The sequence below is a fragment of the Nicotiana tomentosiformis genome, chromosome 6 (genome assembly GCF_000390325.3).
Source record: "Nicotiana tomentosiformis chromosome 6, ASM39032v3, whole genome shotgun sequence".
In the NCBI taxonomy this organism is placed as follows: Eukaryota; Viridiplantae; Streptophyta; class Magnoliopsida; order Solanales; family Solanaceae; genus Nicotiana; species Nicotiana tomentosiformis.
The window spans coordinates 96,514,393-96,528,107 of record NC_090817.1 but is presented as its reverse complement, the minus strand read 5'-3'; the positions used below and the strand labels follow the sequence as shown (position 1 = coordinate 96,528,107).

The following is a 13,715-nucleotide window of genomic DNA, read 5'->3' as shown; positions in this document are numbered from 1 at the left end:
GATCACCTCATCCTAATACTTCTTAGGTCGTCCTCTACCTCTCCTCGTACCTGCCAATGCTAACGTCTCACACCTCCTAATCGGGGCATTTATGCTTCTCCTCCGCACGTGCTCGAACCATCTAAGCATCGCTTCCCGCATCTTGTCGTCCATGGGAGCCACGCCCACCTTCTCCCGAACATCTACATTCCTAATCTTATCCAGCCTAGTGTGCCCGTACATCCATCTCAACATCCTCATTTTTGCCACTTTCATCTTCTGGGTATGGGAATTCTTGGCTGCCCAACACTCAACCCCATACAACATGGTCGGTCTAACCACTGCTTTATAGAACTTGCCTTTGAGTTTCGGTGGCACTTTCTTGTCACACAGGACTTCGGATGCTAACCTCCATTTAATCCATCTCACTCCTATACGGTGCGTGACATCCTCGTCTATCTCCCCACCCCCTGAATAATTGATCCAAGGTATTTGAAACTCCCTCTCTTAGGGATGACTCGAGAGTCAAGCCTCACATCCATGTCCGCTTCTCCCGACTCATCGTTGAACTTACACTCCAGATATTTTGTCTTAGTCCTACTCAACTTGAAACCTTTAACCTCAAGGGCCTGTCTCCAAATCTCCAGCCTCTCATTAACGCTGCTTCCTGTCTCATCAACCAGTACTATATCATCAACGAACAACATACACCATGGCACCTCCCCTTGAATATGGTGTATTAGCGCATCCATCACCAGGGCAAATAAGAACGGGCTGAGCGCAAACCCTTGGTGCAACCCCATAACATCCGGAAAGTGTTCTGAGTCACCTCCCACAGTCCTAACCCGAGTCTTAGCTCCCTCATACATGTCCTTTAATACCATAATGTAAGCTACCAGCACACATTTCCCCTCAAGGCATCTCCAAAGAACCTCCCTAAGAACCTTATCATACGCTTTCTGTAGGTCAATAAACACTATGTGCAAATTATTTTTCCCATCCCTGTACTATTCCACCAACCTCCTGATAAGGTGGACATCTTCCGTAGTGGACCGACCCGGCATGAATCCGAATTGGTTGTCGCATATAGACACTGCCCTCCTCACCCTTCCTTCCACCATCATCTCCCAAACTTTTATGGTATGACTTAGTAACTTGATGCCCATATAGTTGTTACAATTCTGGATGTCACATTTGTTCTTGAACAACGGTATCATCGTACTCCACCTCCATTCATCTGGCATCCTTTTCGTCCTGAAGATAATATTAAGTAGCGTAGTCAACCATTCCAAGCATGCTCTACCCACACTCCTCCACAATTCCACCGGAATTTTGTCCGGTCCGGTCGCTCGGCCCCTACTCATATTGCACATAGCTCCCACGACCTCCTCAACCTTAATACACCTACAATACCTAAAGTCTTGGTGACTCCCACAATGACCCAATTCCCCTAGCACAATGTCTCTGTCCCCTTCTTCATTCATAAGCCGATAGAAGTAATCCTGCCATCTCCGCTTAATCTGGGCATCTTTCGTCAATACTCTGCCTTCCTCGTCCTTGATGCACCTCACTTGATCCAGGTTACGAGCCTTCCTCTCTCTAGCCTTGGCCAGCCGAAATAGCTTCTTCTCCCCTCTTTTGTCCCCCAACTCCTCGTACAGACGACCGAACGCTGCATCCTTAGCCTCCGTGACCGCTAACTTCGCCTCCTTCTTGGCTTCCTTATATCTTCCTCTAGTCACTCTCCTCTCTTCCTTATTTGTGCTCTTCACTAACCTAAGATACACTATTTTCTTTGCTTCCACTTTACCTTGGACCACATCATTCCACCACCAGTTGCCTTGGTGTCCGCCATAGTAACCCTTCGAGACCCCTAGCACCTCTCTCGTCGCCTTTCTTATATAGTCCGTTGTAGTTGTCCACATCTTGCTAGCGTCCCCACTACTCCTCCAGGCGCCCATAGCCATCAACCTCCCCTCCAACTCCTGAGCTTTATCTCCGTCAAGGCTCCCCACCTGATCCTCTGTCAGTCGGTTGACCCTGGACAAACTTCTTCTTCCTCCTTAATAATATATCGACGTCCATCACCAAGAGCCTATGTTGTGTCGCGAGAGTCTCACTCGGGATAACCTTGCAATCCACACACAGCCGCTTATCACATCTCCTAAGAAGGAGGTAATTCAATCTGAGTCTTAGCCACCGTACTCCGGAATGTAACCAAATGATTCTCCCTCTTCGGAAAACTAGAGTTCGCAATCACCAACTCAAAAGCTCTAGAAAAATCCAACAGTGAGGTACCTCCTTCGTTCCTATCCCCAAAGTCGAAGCCACCATGCACCTCGCTATATCCATCAGCACACGACCCTATATGCCCATTGAAATCCCTTCCTATGAATAACTTCTCCGCAACTTCTGCGCTAATAACATTCAGAGTGATCCCACCAACTACTAACTTAATCTCCGTTAATCTATCGTTTACCCTCCTAACCTCTACCACTGACTCTCTAAGTTCCCTATCTACCCAAATACCCACTATGTTCTTACCTTTCCTGCCACCCGAGTACCATAGTTTATACCCGTCCGCATTCCTCGCCCTCGACCCTACCCACCTAGTCTCCTGAACACAATCTATATTGATCTTCCTCTTCTGTAGGATCTTCGCCAGCTCTATAAACTTACCCATCAATGTCCCTATGTTCCACGATCCAATTCTCAACCTATAGGCTCCATTGGTCCCCTTACCCCCTTTTGGCCCCGTCACTTCCCATATCTCCTGCCTTCTCCCCCGCCCACCCCGAGGACATGCCCTTACTCCACCATTACAGGCTCCAGCTACTGGACGAACGGTAGCCTAGGGAAAATGCTAACACAAACAGCAACGGTCCAACTCTAAGCAAAAAGTAGTAGATATTGGCATTCTACTAGAATGACTAAACTAGAATGTACCAATACGGCAACAGTATAACTACACAAGAGTATAACTAACACAAGAGGAGGGAAACTAAAGAGCGGAAGGTACCAACTACCGAGAATAGAACCTGGAGTGCCGACTTGATGTACACCCGAGACTGCGGAGCCTGACGTACTCCCTTCCAACTTTCCTTCGTCCCTTGGTAAAGCTCACCGACATGCTCAGCTACGTTTGCACGTGCGTCCCGCCCGTCTCCAAGTATCGCAACAAAACAACCTAAAAAACACTCAAACACAACGGGCCAACAAGAATGGGGGAGGGGTGGCAGGGCAGTCACCGTACTGATGTGACACAGGGAGTCTGGGGTGGTCTGCCTTGGAGGTGCCAGACCGGACTACTGTCACCGGTCTGCAATCACCGGAGAAGAAGAAGACGCAGAAGCTAGGGTTCTTACTCTAAGGAAATAGAAGAAACAGGGGGAGAAGGAGAGAAGGGCAGGGGGAGAAGAGAGAATATATAGAGAGAAGGGGGTTGGGACTGGAAAAAGAGAAGAAAAGAGAGTGGCCGGTGGCGGCACAGTCGCCGAAAATGCCACTACTAGGGCTTTGAAAAGAAGACGAAGAGAAGAAAAAAGAAAAAAAAGGGACGAAGAGGTGGTCGGGGAGAGAAGGGAAAATAGAGAAATATGAGAGAGGGTGCTTACCTGGCCACTAGTTGTCGGCGGCGCCAGAGCTGGAGTTTTCTCCGGCCTATTTGAGCGTTACCTAATGAGAACGAAGAAAGAGAAAGAGAGCGTATGGAAGAAAGAGAAAGAGAGAGATGTGCGTGTGCGGTAATATCAAAACAAAATCCGCAAACAGACAAACCAAATCAAACAACTCACCAGTCTGTTATTTTTTAAGCAAGACAATCTGCCTTAACAGCTTCGAACATTATTTCATCACAAAACAACAACACCCAAACACCAAGATAATTTGTATCCTCTTACGTGTATATGCTCCGTGTAGCTACATTAGTAACTATAAGGACGATATTACGTACTAATGATATGACCTGAAGAATTCAAGCATGACACACAAGAAGATATAACAAGTTACAGGGCATAACTTAGAAACCGAATCCATTAGATCTTCCGAGATATACTCGCATACAATGTAAGTTAATAACATAAATTAGAAATAGAATCCTTCTAATCTTCTAAGAGCACCATCTGCATCAGAAGCCAGTATTACTCTGACTTGTTCAAATACCTTAGATGGAGAAAGTGGGCATGTTATTGGCTTAGTGTTCTTAATCACTACTGAGAAAGACATGAATAAAAACTAATTTGTGTCTGATTCAACAGGGAACGGACTTTGACAAACCTTAATTTATTAGAGCTAACTGGGCACGACCCTTTAGATATAAGAGGGTGTCTGATGCATTTTCATCTTTTCCCCCTCAACTTTACTCAAGTTCAGCACGTTGAAGCAACATCAACTTAGGATTCTTGAAGTAAACTTCCATTTCTACATGTTAAAACTAAGTGGAAAAGTTATCTTGTCGGCTACTCAGTTGAATGCCTTTTTACAGTGACCAGTTCTGTATTTTCACGACTAATTAGGTTTAATTGTAAAAAGAATAGAATGTTCCAGTTGTGTGTTAGTGAAGGAAGATACGGAAGCTAATGAATCTCTGATGAAATAGGAAGAAAGTCCAGGGACAACTGAACATTGTAAGAGAAATTACAAGTTTCCCACACAAGAGAAAAAGGCAAAAAATATCACAAGCTTCCATTGTCATTTGAGATAAATATCGTCAAAATCCAAACTTTATAAAATTTTGTAATGTTGGCTCTACTATGCAGAAGTTATATATCCTCCACATAAATAAAATCACCATAAAGATACAACTAAAAGATAAGGTAATAAACTGAGCATACCACAACTGCCTTGATTTTTGACTCTAGTAACAACACATTTCTCTCTCCAATCCAAAGACGAACGACTATCAACAATACCAATATCACTTAAAACTCTAGCAGAAGACGATCCACACTAAAAATCTAAAATTCAAGAACTCATTGTTGGTTACAAACAACCTAAAATTAAAGAAAAAGGAAAGATTAAAGGAAAAAACCCAAATTAGATAACAAAACTTACATATTCGTTTGGACGACTTCTCCGATTCGAGCATAAAATTGATTTTGGAATTTGAGGATTTGGGGAAGGTTAGCAACTGTCGTTGAGATGAATCTATAAGGAGTTGAAAGACATTAGAAGTAGAATGATCTTAGGTTTCTGGATTTGGATTTTAGGAGAGAAAGAGAGAATTTTGGGGGAATGAATCTTAAGAGGCAAAAAAAAAGAGATGGGTTCATTGGATGTATCGAATGAACCAGTGGGTGGGTTTGCTGGGAAAAGATTTTAACTTTATATTTACATTATTAAAATTAATCAAAAATATAAAAGGGGGTGATTTGGAGGGTTTAGCAAATTTCATAGGGGGGAAATGAGGAGGGAATGAAAAACTGTTCCCATAAAAAAAATTCTACAACCGTTCCCATAAATATGTCTATTGGAAGGGTGTACAGACCGTTGCGGAAAAAACTTCTATGGCAACGGTTCTGCTACAATTGCAACGGTTTGATAGTTAAAGTGTGCTGATATCACCCAAATGTTATTGTAACGGTTGTAACTGTTGCTATATACACTCTATGGCAACGGTTTGTGAACCGTTGCAGTAAACTGTTGCCATAGGCCCATTTTCTAGTAGTGAATTAGTTAGGTTAGTTAATAACTAGTTACTCTTTTTTGAATTTGAATTTAAAATAATTAAATATCTATATAGTTTAAAGAAAATATTATCAAAAAAGGAAAAAATATATAATATATAAATATATAGAATAGGAGAAGCAAATCAATGTGATGATGTCAAGTGTCACAATAAAAATTTAACTAGTATCAAATTTTAGGACAAAATTATTTAGGTTAGTTAATAACTAGTTACTCTTTTTGAATTTGAATTTAAAATAATTAAATATCTATATATTTTAAAGAAAATATTATCAAAAAAGGAAAAAATATATAAATATATAACTTCAATGTATAGATATATAAAATGATAAGACTAGTTTATTTTTTGAGATGAGAAATATTTTGAATAATAATTCATATGGTCATATTATATGCTATATGGATAAGATAAAATTAAAGAAAATAACATAAACAATAATTTCAAGAAATAAATAAAATGTATAAATATATAATTTAACTTCTTATATAGTAATCTTAATAAAAAAATTAAACTTTCATATTAAATACAAACGGGATGAACAATTTAATTAAATTTCTTATTGAAAATAATACAAAAATAATTATTAGTAGATTTATGACATATAATAAACGGAAAAGGGCCAGAACTAACTGTGAACTATAGTTCAGGATTAAAAATATCCTTTGTCCACCTATTGGGTTATTGGTATCCCTAACATTTTTTCCCCGGCCTTTACATGCCACTCCGACTAACAACTGGTAATTTTTTTAAAAAAAGGTTAATGACTAATTACGTGGAAAATGCTCATTGGTCTATTTTGAAATAAGGGACCTCAGTACATATTCAAACCAGATGAACTGTACCCACCACAAAAACCCACCCGCTCCGACCCACAAACTAATAAAATACGAATTTCACCTAACTCTAACCCTTATTTTCTCAACCATCTTCTTCTCTCCTCTTTAGGCGATTTTATAGTCCCGAAAATGTCTGCCACTTTATAGAGATTGTGTAGTAAAATATTCGTTAAAGCTGAAGGATTAATGTTAAAATACAAGATCCGCACAAGATCTTCTCTCATTCAAGTAAGATTCTACTGCTTTTGTGAATAATATATGTTTAGGGTTTCCTTGAATCTATCAACTTTTGTTGCTTTTGAAGTTTTAAGAATATTCACTTATTTCTTCCACGTTTCGATGCCTTTGTTTAGTCAATTTCACATTGCATGTGGTCCCAATTTATTATGTGTTGTCCGAAATATAGGGTTTAAGGGATGGTCTATGATTTATTTATTCTTACGAAAAAGGTCGAGAACTGACCCTGAACTAGTGTTTCAGGATTAAAAATGTCCTTCGTCCACCTATTAGGCCATTGGTATCCCTAACATTTTTTTCTTGGCCTTTACATGCCACTCTGACTAACGGCTGGGAATTTTTTTTAAGAAGTAGGTTAATGACTTATTACGTGGCAAATTCTCATTGGCCTATTTTGAAAAAGGGACCCATTGCATATCCAAAACCGTTGAGTCGTACCCACCCTAAAAACCCACATGCCCCGACACACAAACTACTAAAACATGAATTTCATCTAACTTTAACCCTTGTTTTCTCAGCCATCTTCTTCTCTCCTCTTTAGGCAACTTCATAATTCCGAAAATGTCTTTCACTTTATAGAGATTGTGTAGTAAAATATTCGTTAAAGATGAAGAACTGAAGTTGAAATACAAGATTCGTACAAGATTTTCTCTCATTCAAGTATGATTCTACTGCTTTTGTGAATAATATATATTTAGGGCTTTCTTGAATCTGTCAACTTTTGTTGCTTTTGAAGTTTTAAGGATATTCACTTGTTTCTTCCATGCTTCGATGCCTTTGTTTAGTCAATTTTATATTGTATGCAATCCCAATTTATTTTGTGTTGTCCGAAATATAGGGTTTACGGGAATGATCTATGGTTTAGATATTCTTATGGGGTCTAATTTTTTGTTGATTCTTGTTATATATTTGAAGCTTTTAGGTTAGTTAGTTGTTTGTTGGTTGCGTGTGGTCCATGCATATTTTATGTTTCTGGTAGGGTTTGGAAAAATGATTTTTTGTGTATTTATTTGTATGTGGTCTCATTTATAGTTAATTCCAGATATCTATTTGTAGCTTTTTGTTTGTTATCTCCTTGGTGGTTGCATGTGGACCCCTGCCTTTTTTATTGTCTGTTTTTAGGGTCAATAAAGAATGTTAGTTTGTCTTTTATTTTTTTGATTTTATATGTTAGATGGGTCCCTTTATCTTATTATTGTATGGCTTGCATATGACTTTTTTGTATAATGCTTGAGAAGGTAGACTTGATCTTTAATTATGGGGGCAGATGGGTCTTGAAGCCTCTTGTGATTTATATTTAAAATATGAATCATGTGTTGCAAAGATATGATGTGGATATGTTGCCTTATATTGACATTTGTGCTTAATACAGTGAAGTCCTTAGGTTAAAGGAGGTGAAACGGATTTTATACGACAGGGTATTCAGGTAGATAATATGTGGTTGAGGGTGATGAAGGCATTAGAAAACTAATATCTTTACTATCTGCCAAGTTTAATGTGGTCCAGTTATTTGTTGTACATGAAGGTGAAGAACGAGTAATATCTCCTAACATTATTCAGTATAATAAACAAAATATTGGCACACTAGAGGTTGGTACTAATTGTGACTCCTCTGGTGAAGAGGGTGCTAGTGAAACTGACTCTAGTGATTATGATTGTGAGCAGTTGGAACTCTTCAGGAAGGAAATGACTAAAGAAGTCACTGAAAAACTGAAAAAATACAAAGAACTAGAAAAGGGAATGAGTTTTAAAAGCTTGGCCGAAGCTAAAAGAGTTATGGGATTATATGCAGTTGCTACTAGCCATGGCCTTAAAGTAAAGAAGAGTGACACTACTAGGGTGAGATATAAATATGATGTAGGATGTCCTTTTGTGTGCCATATATCCAAGGATAAAAAAGATCAAGGATTTAAAATCAAGACCTTAAACTTGGAACATAAATGTGACCCGGCTTATACAAAAAGAAGAGCCACTACCAACATTTTAGCACACTATTTCAAGAACAAGGTTCAAAATAGTCCAAGTACAAGGTTCAAAATAGTCCAAGTACAAGGTGAAAAACATGAGAGTGGATTTGGGGGATCAATTCAAACTTAATGTTAGCTATTCCACTATGAAAAAGGTTAAAAGGCTTGTGTTAGAGAAATTGAAGGGTAGCTACATTGATGGTTACAGTAGATTAGAGGCTTATGCTCAAGAGTTTAGGGATATAAATCTTTGCTCTGATGTGGGGATAAACATATCCAAAGATGCTTTGGAACGAGGAAAAAGAAAATTTCTTAGAATGTATATTTACTTCCATGCTTTAAAAATTGTTGTAAAGGAGGATTGATGCCTTTAATAGGTATGGAGGGTACTTTTCTAAAAGAAAAATATAAGTGAATATTACTTGTTGCTATGCCACAAGATTTAATGAAATACTTTTATCCCATAACTTGGGCAGTGGTGAATAAAGAAACTAGTAGGATTTGGAAGTGGTTTTTAGAGCCACTAAGAAGTTCCTTTGATTTGGAAGATGATGCATCAGTGACATTAATATCTAATATGGAAAAGATAATATCTAACTATTTTTATCCACATGTTTCTTTGTACTAGTTTGACTATATGTTTAACTCGTTGTTTTCATTTTTGTAGGGTCTGCTTGATGTTGTTTCTACTATGCTTCCTAATGCAAATCACATATGGTGTGTTAGGCACATAGAAGCTAACTATAGCAAGAAGTAGAGGAGTTTGGAGTTAAAAAAGTTGTTGTAGTGGTGTACTTGGAGCACATATGAAGAGGAATTTAAAGATTATTTGAAGTCCATGGGTGATGTGACTGAAGAAGCTGCTAAGACCTTAGTAGGATATCCACTCCCAAAAATTGGTGTAGAGCATACTTTGACACCATTTGCAAGAACAATATGGTGGACGATAACTTTACAGAATCTTTCAACAAATGGATTTTAGAAGCAAGACAAAAACATATAATCAAGATGCTGGAAGAGATTAAAGTTAAGGTAAAATTTTATTTTCTTTACTGTTTTCCATCTTCTTAACTATTTTTTAACTTCTTAACTATTTTGCACTTCTTAACTATTTTTTTCATTTGTTAAATGTGTTCTCAACATTTTAACTGGACGGTGATGAACCTGTTAAAAGATCATGAAGAAGAATGTACAAATTAGAAAAGGAAACATCAGCCTATATGCCATGGAACTATATAGTTATTACAAAGCTATTGATGCAGAATATGAAGTTGACTTTAATGGAGAATTTGGATATGAAGTGATTGAAGGCACAAATAAGAATATGGTCAATTATGAATTGAAGAGATGTACATGCAGGGCATGTGACTTAACTGGAATACCATGCTCTCATGCCATCAAAGCTTTACTTCATAAAAAGCTTGATCCATTAAGTGAGGCACATTAGTGGTATTAAAAGAAACTTCCATGATGATGTATGTGCATAAGATACAACCTGTTAGAGGTGATGAATTCTGAAAAGTTGAGCCAAAACATGCTATGGAGCGACCAGATGTGCATAAAGTGGTTGGTAGACCAAAGGTCAAGAGAACAAGAAAAAATGATGAGGTTAGGAAGAGAAAGGGGTTATAGTCTGCTTAAAGGAAAAGACTTCTCGTTTAATGTGGGTATTGTAGTGAACCATGTCACAATATCAGAACTTGTCCATTGGTAATCTATTATTCATCTATATTCAACTATTTCTTTATTGAAAATTTGTGTTTAGTTCCACAAATTTAGTTCCATACTAAGCACATGTTTCAACTTTTGTAGGTTCATGGTAAGCACAAGCATTTCTTCCAAGGAGAATATTCTCAAACTGTGGAAGATGTGCCCTTGACAACACCTCAAGATAGTCAAAATTCAAACTTTGACTTCATGCCTACTCCTAGACTGTGATGACCCAAAAATTTTATCTTTAATTTAAACATTAATTTATGTGTTCTATGAAGATGTTGAGAGCTTACCTGCTATGAATTACGTATCACCAGAATAGTTGATGTGAATGACGTTCATTTTCTAGAAATATATTGCTTATCGGGCCACTGTTAGTATTGTTTTCATGTTATATTACATTGATTGGATTATGTATGTGTTGTTAGGATTGATTTTTGAGATTCTCTGGCAGGTGGATAGGCCCAGTTACAAATGAAACTCTGGCTAAATTTTTGAAAATTTTGGGAGTTAGTAAAATCTGAAAAATTGAAATATGCAAAAGAAGAGATAAGTTATGTTATGTGTTTGGGGGCGGACTCTACTTCTCATTCGAGGACTATTAATATGATCAGTATTAATTGGATATGATAATAAGTGTACGGGGCATATTATAAGTGACGTGGGGTCTAAGGAGAGGCCTAAGTCTAAGTCAACTTGGAAAATTTTATAATAGACTAAAGTTCCAAATGAGTACGCACAAGATGAAATGTTGGATGAGCATATTTACTTATATATAAGGGGTTATGTGATGGACAACCTATCAAATGAAAGACCTTCGAGTCTAGTTTCTAACTCTTCACATCGTTCGTCATTTGGACACTCCTACAATAAGTTATGACCAAATCACCAAACGCTTGCAGAATTTGTACTACCGCGTTGCGCCTGTGGGAATTTCCAGAATGTTCCGAAATTTCATTTCCAAACACTTTTTGCACAACCCCGCATTGTACAAAATTGAGTTTTTATAACCAGACCCCCATTTCATTTAACTTGATTGGGGTTCATTTTTGGGCAATTTCTGGTGTTTTAGAGAGAAGGGAGAACGATTCTAGTGAGAGGGAAGGGGAGAACTAAAGATTTCACTACTCTTCCTTGAATCAAACCTTGAAATCGCATCAAAGGGTTGCTAAGGCTTCAAAGAGGTAAGAATTTCTTTCCCCAATTCTTCAATTTCGAAATCCAACTAGAAATAGGTAATTAGTAAGATGATTCTTGGATGTGAAAGTATTAATTATACATGCGTGTACCAATAAGGTTTGTGGGAAGATTGTTGAGTTCAAATGAGTAAATATTGAGTTGAAAATGGTAGAAATCTTCAAAGATTTTAATTGAGGATTTGAAAGGCAATCCGATGTCGGAACTCCATAATTTTTGTATAGTTGAACTCGTATCGGAATGGGTGTTCGAATTCCATGAGTTTTTTTGGGATTCGAGACGTGGGTCCCAATGTCGATTTTAAAAATAAATTTCGGATTTTAATCCGAAAAATTAGTAATTTCATATGAAATTAATTCCTACGATTCGTGTTGAGTATATTAAATTATTTCTGACCAGATTTGAAGCTTTCGGATGCAAATTCGCGAGGCAAAGTTTTATTGGAATCTTGAATTTGGTTGTAAAACGAGGTAAGTGTCGTGGTTAACCTTGACTTGAGGGAAAAGAGCCCTTAAATTATTTGTTAAGTGAATTTTCATGTGTAATGACATATAGGCGAGGTGACGAGTGCTTGTACGTCGTCAAATTGATTGTTTGCATAATTATCTAAAAATCATAAATTATTTTAAATCATGAATTAATTATTACATTAATTATTTATCTCAAATTCCTTATTCAATATTATGTCTTAAATCCATGTTATAATTGCTACATGCTTATTTGAATTATGTGTCGTAATTGCTACTTGACATTTAGCATATTATATATTAAATTGCCTATTTTTTCCATGATTTTCACAATTAATTGCTACTTGTCATTACTTGTTTCCTAAATAAATCATAATAGTTGTATGCTTCGTTGTCTAATAATTTCTTATTAAATGTGGTATTTATTGGAGTATTTTTTACATTTAAGAGTTGTTTAATTATATTGTTGGAGTGGGTTGCATGCCGCAACGAATTTATTTTAAGTTTATATTGTTGGAGCGGGTTGCACGCCGCAACGGAATTTAATTGAAAGATTATATTGTTGGATCGGGTTGCACGCCGCAATGAATTGTATTTTAAATTTATATTATTGGTGCGGGTTGCACGCCGCAACAGAAATAAATTAAGGGATTATGACTGCTGAATTGACTTCAATTTTTGATATGATTTACCGGTCTTACTTCTATTCATGTTATTATTATTATTAGTGCGTACAGGTTAATGTAAGCGACATGCTTTAACCTCGTCACTACTTCGTCGAGGTTAGGCTCGACACATACAGAGTACATGTGGGCGATTGTACTCATACTACACTCTGCACTTCTTGTACAGATACCGAAGTTGGTCCCAGTGGCGTACAATAGATTTGCTTGAATTCAGCTATTCGCAGGAGACTTGAGGTATAACTGCATGTCGTTCGCAGTTCTGAAGTCCCCTTCCACTTTATCATAGATGTGTATTTCTTTCAGACAACTTCATTTTCATTCAGACCTTCATTTATATTATTCTAGTAGCCCGTGCACTTGTGATACCAGATTCGGGGGATGTATTTGGATGATTAGGTTGTTATGGTCTTCCGCACTTTATTTCAGTAATTGACTTCCGTTTAATTTGATTTGTTAAAAATGGCTAATATTATTCTAACGTTGGCTTGCCTAGCAAGCGAATGTTAGGCGCCATCACGGTACCGAAAGTGGGAATTTCGAGTCGTGATAGGTTGGTATCAGAGAACTAGGTTACATAGGTCTCACGAGTCACAAACAAGATTAGTAAAGTCTGAAGGATTGGTACAGAGACGTCTGTACTTATCTCTCAGAGGCTATGAAGTTTTGGAACAATATCACTTCTTTCTTATTCTATCGTGCGATTTTATTCTGTCATCGATTATTGAACCATTCTATTCTTATTCTCTCGCAGATGGAGAGAACGCGTAATACATCTACCGACGGACAAGGGCCAGAGCCCCCGGTGGTAACTATGACCAGGGGTAGAGGTCGAGGCCGAGGTCGCGCTAGAGGTAGAGGCAGAGCTCAGTCTAGAGCTCGAGCATGAACACCCGTTGTAGAACCTCAGGTGGATCTTCAGGAGGAGGTTCCAATTCAGACTGTATCGG

General features: G+C 37.8%; 2 protein-coding genes across 2 annotated transcripts; one reads left to right on the top strand and one right to left on the bottom strand.

Annotated features, from left to right (window-relative positions):
• Nucleotides 1-12: 12 nt before the first annotated feature.
• Nucleotides 13-1,940, bottom strand: LOC117274821 (uncharacterized). Its single transcript, XM_070179155.1, has 4 exons — nt 1,393-1,940; nt 1,086-1,233; nt 554-938; nt 13-449 (listed from the first exon to the last, which is right to left on the bottom strand). Exons 1-4 carry the CDS (start codon nt 1,938-1,940, stop codon nt 13-15), a joined length of 1,518 nt encoding a protein of 505 aa, XP_070035256.1.
• A 7,701-nt stretch (nt 1,941-9,641) lies between these two features.
• Nucleotides 9,642-10,152, top strand: LOC138894458 (uncharacterized). Its single transcript, XM_070179154.1, has 2 exons — nt 9,642-9,737; nt 9,880-10,152. The coding sequence occupies exons 1-2, from the start codon at nt 9,642-9,644 to the stop codon at nt 10,150-10,152; spliced, it is 369 nt and encodes a 122-aa protein (XP_070035255.1).
• The last annotated feature ends 3,563 nt before the right edge of the window (nt 10,153-13,715 follow it).

Coding starts and splice junctions, on each gene's coding strand:
- LOC117274821 (XM_070179155.1), bottom strand. CDS start 1,940: ATGGGCGCCTGGAGGAGTAGTGGGGACGCTAGCAAGATGTGGACAACT. Junction 939..1,085: donor AGATGATGGTGGAAGGAAGG/GTGAGGAGGGCA, acceptor ATTGACCTACAG/AAAGCGTATGATAAGGTTCT. Junction 450..553: donor TAAGACAAAATATCTGGAGT/GTAAGTTCAACG, acceptor TCAATTATTCAG/GGGGTGGGGAGATAGACGAG.
- LOC138894458 (XM_070179154.1), top strand. CDS start 9,642: ATGGTGGACGATAACTTTACAGAATCTTTCAACAAATGGATTTTAGAA. Junction 9,738..9,879: donor TGGAAGAGATTAAAGTTAAG/GTAAAATTTTAT, acceptor ACCTGTTAAAAG/ATCATGAAGAAGAATGTACA.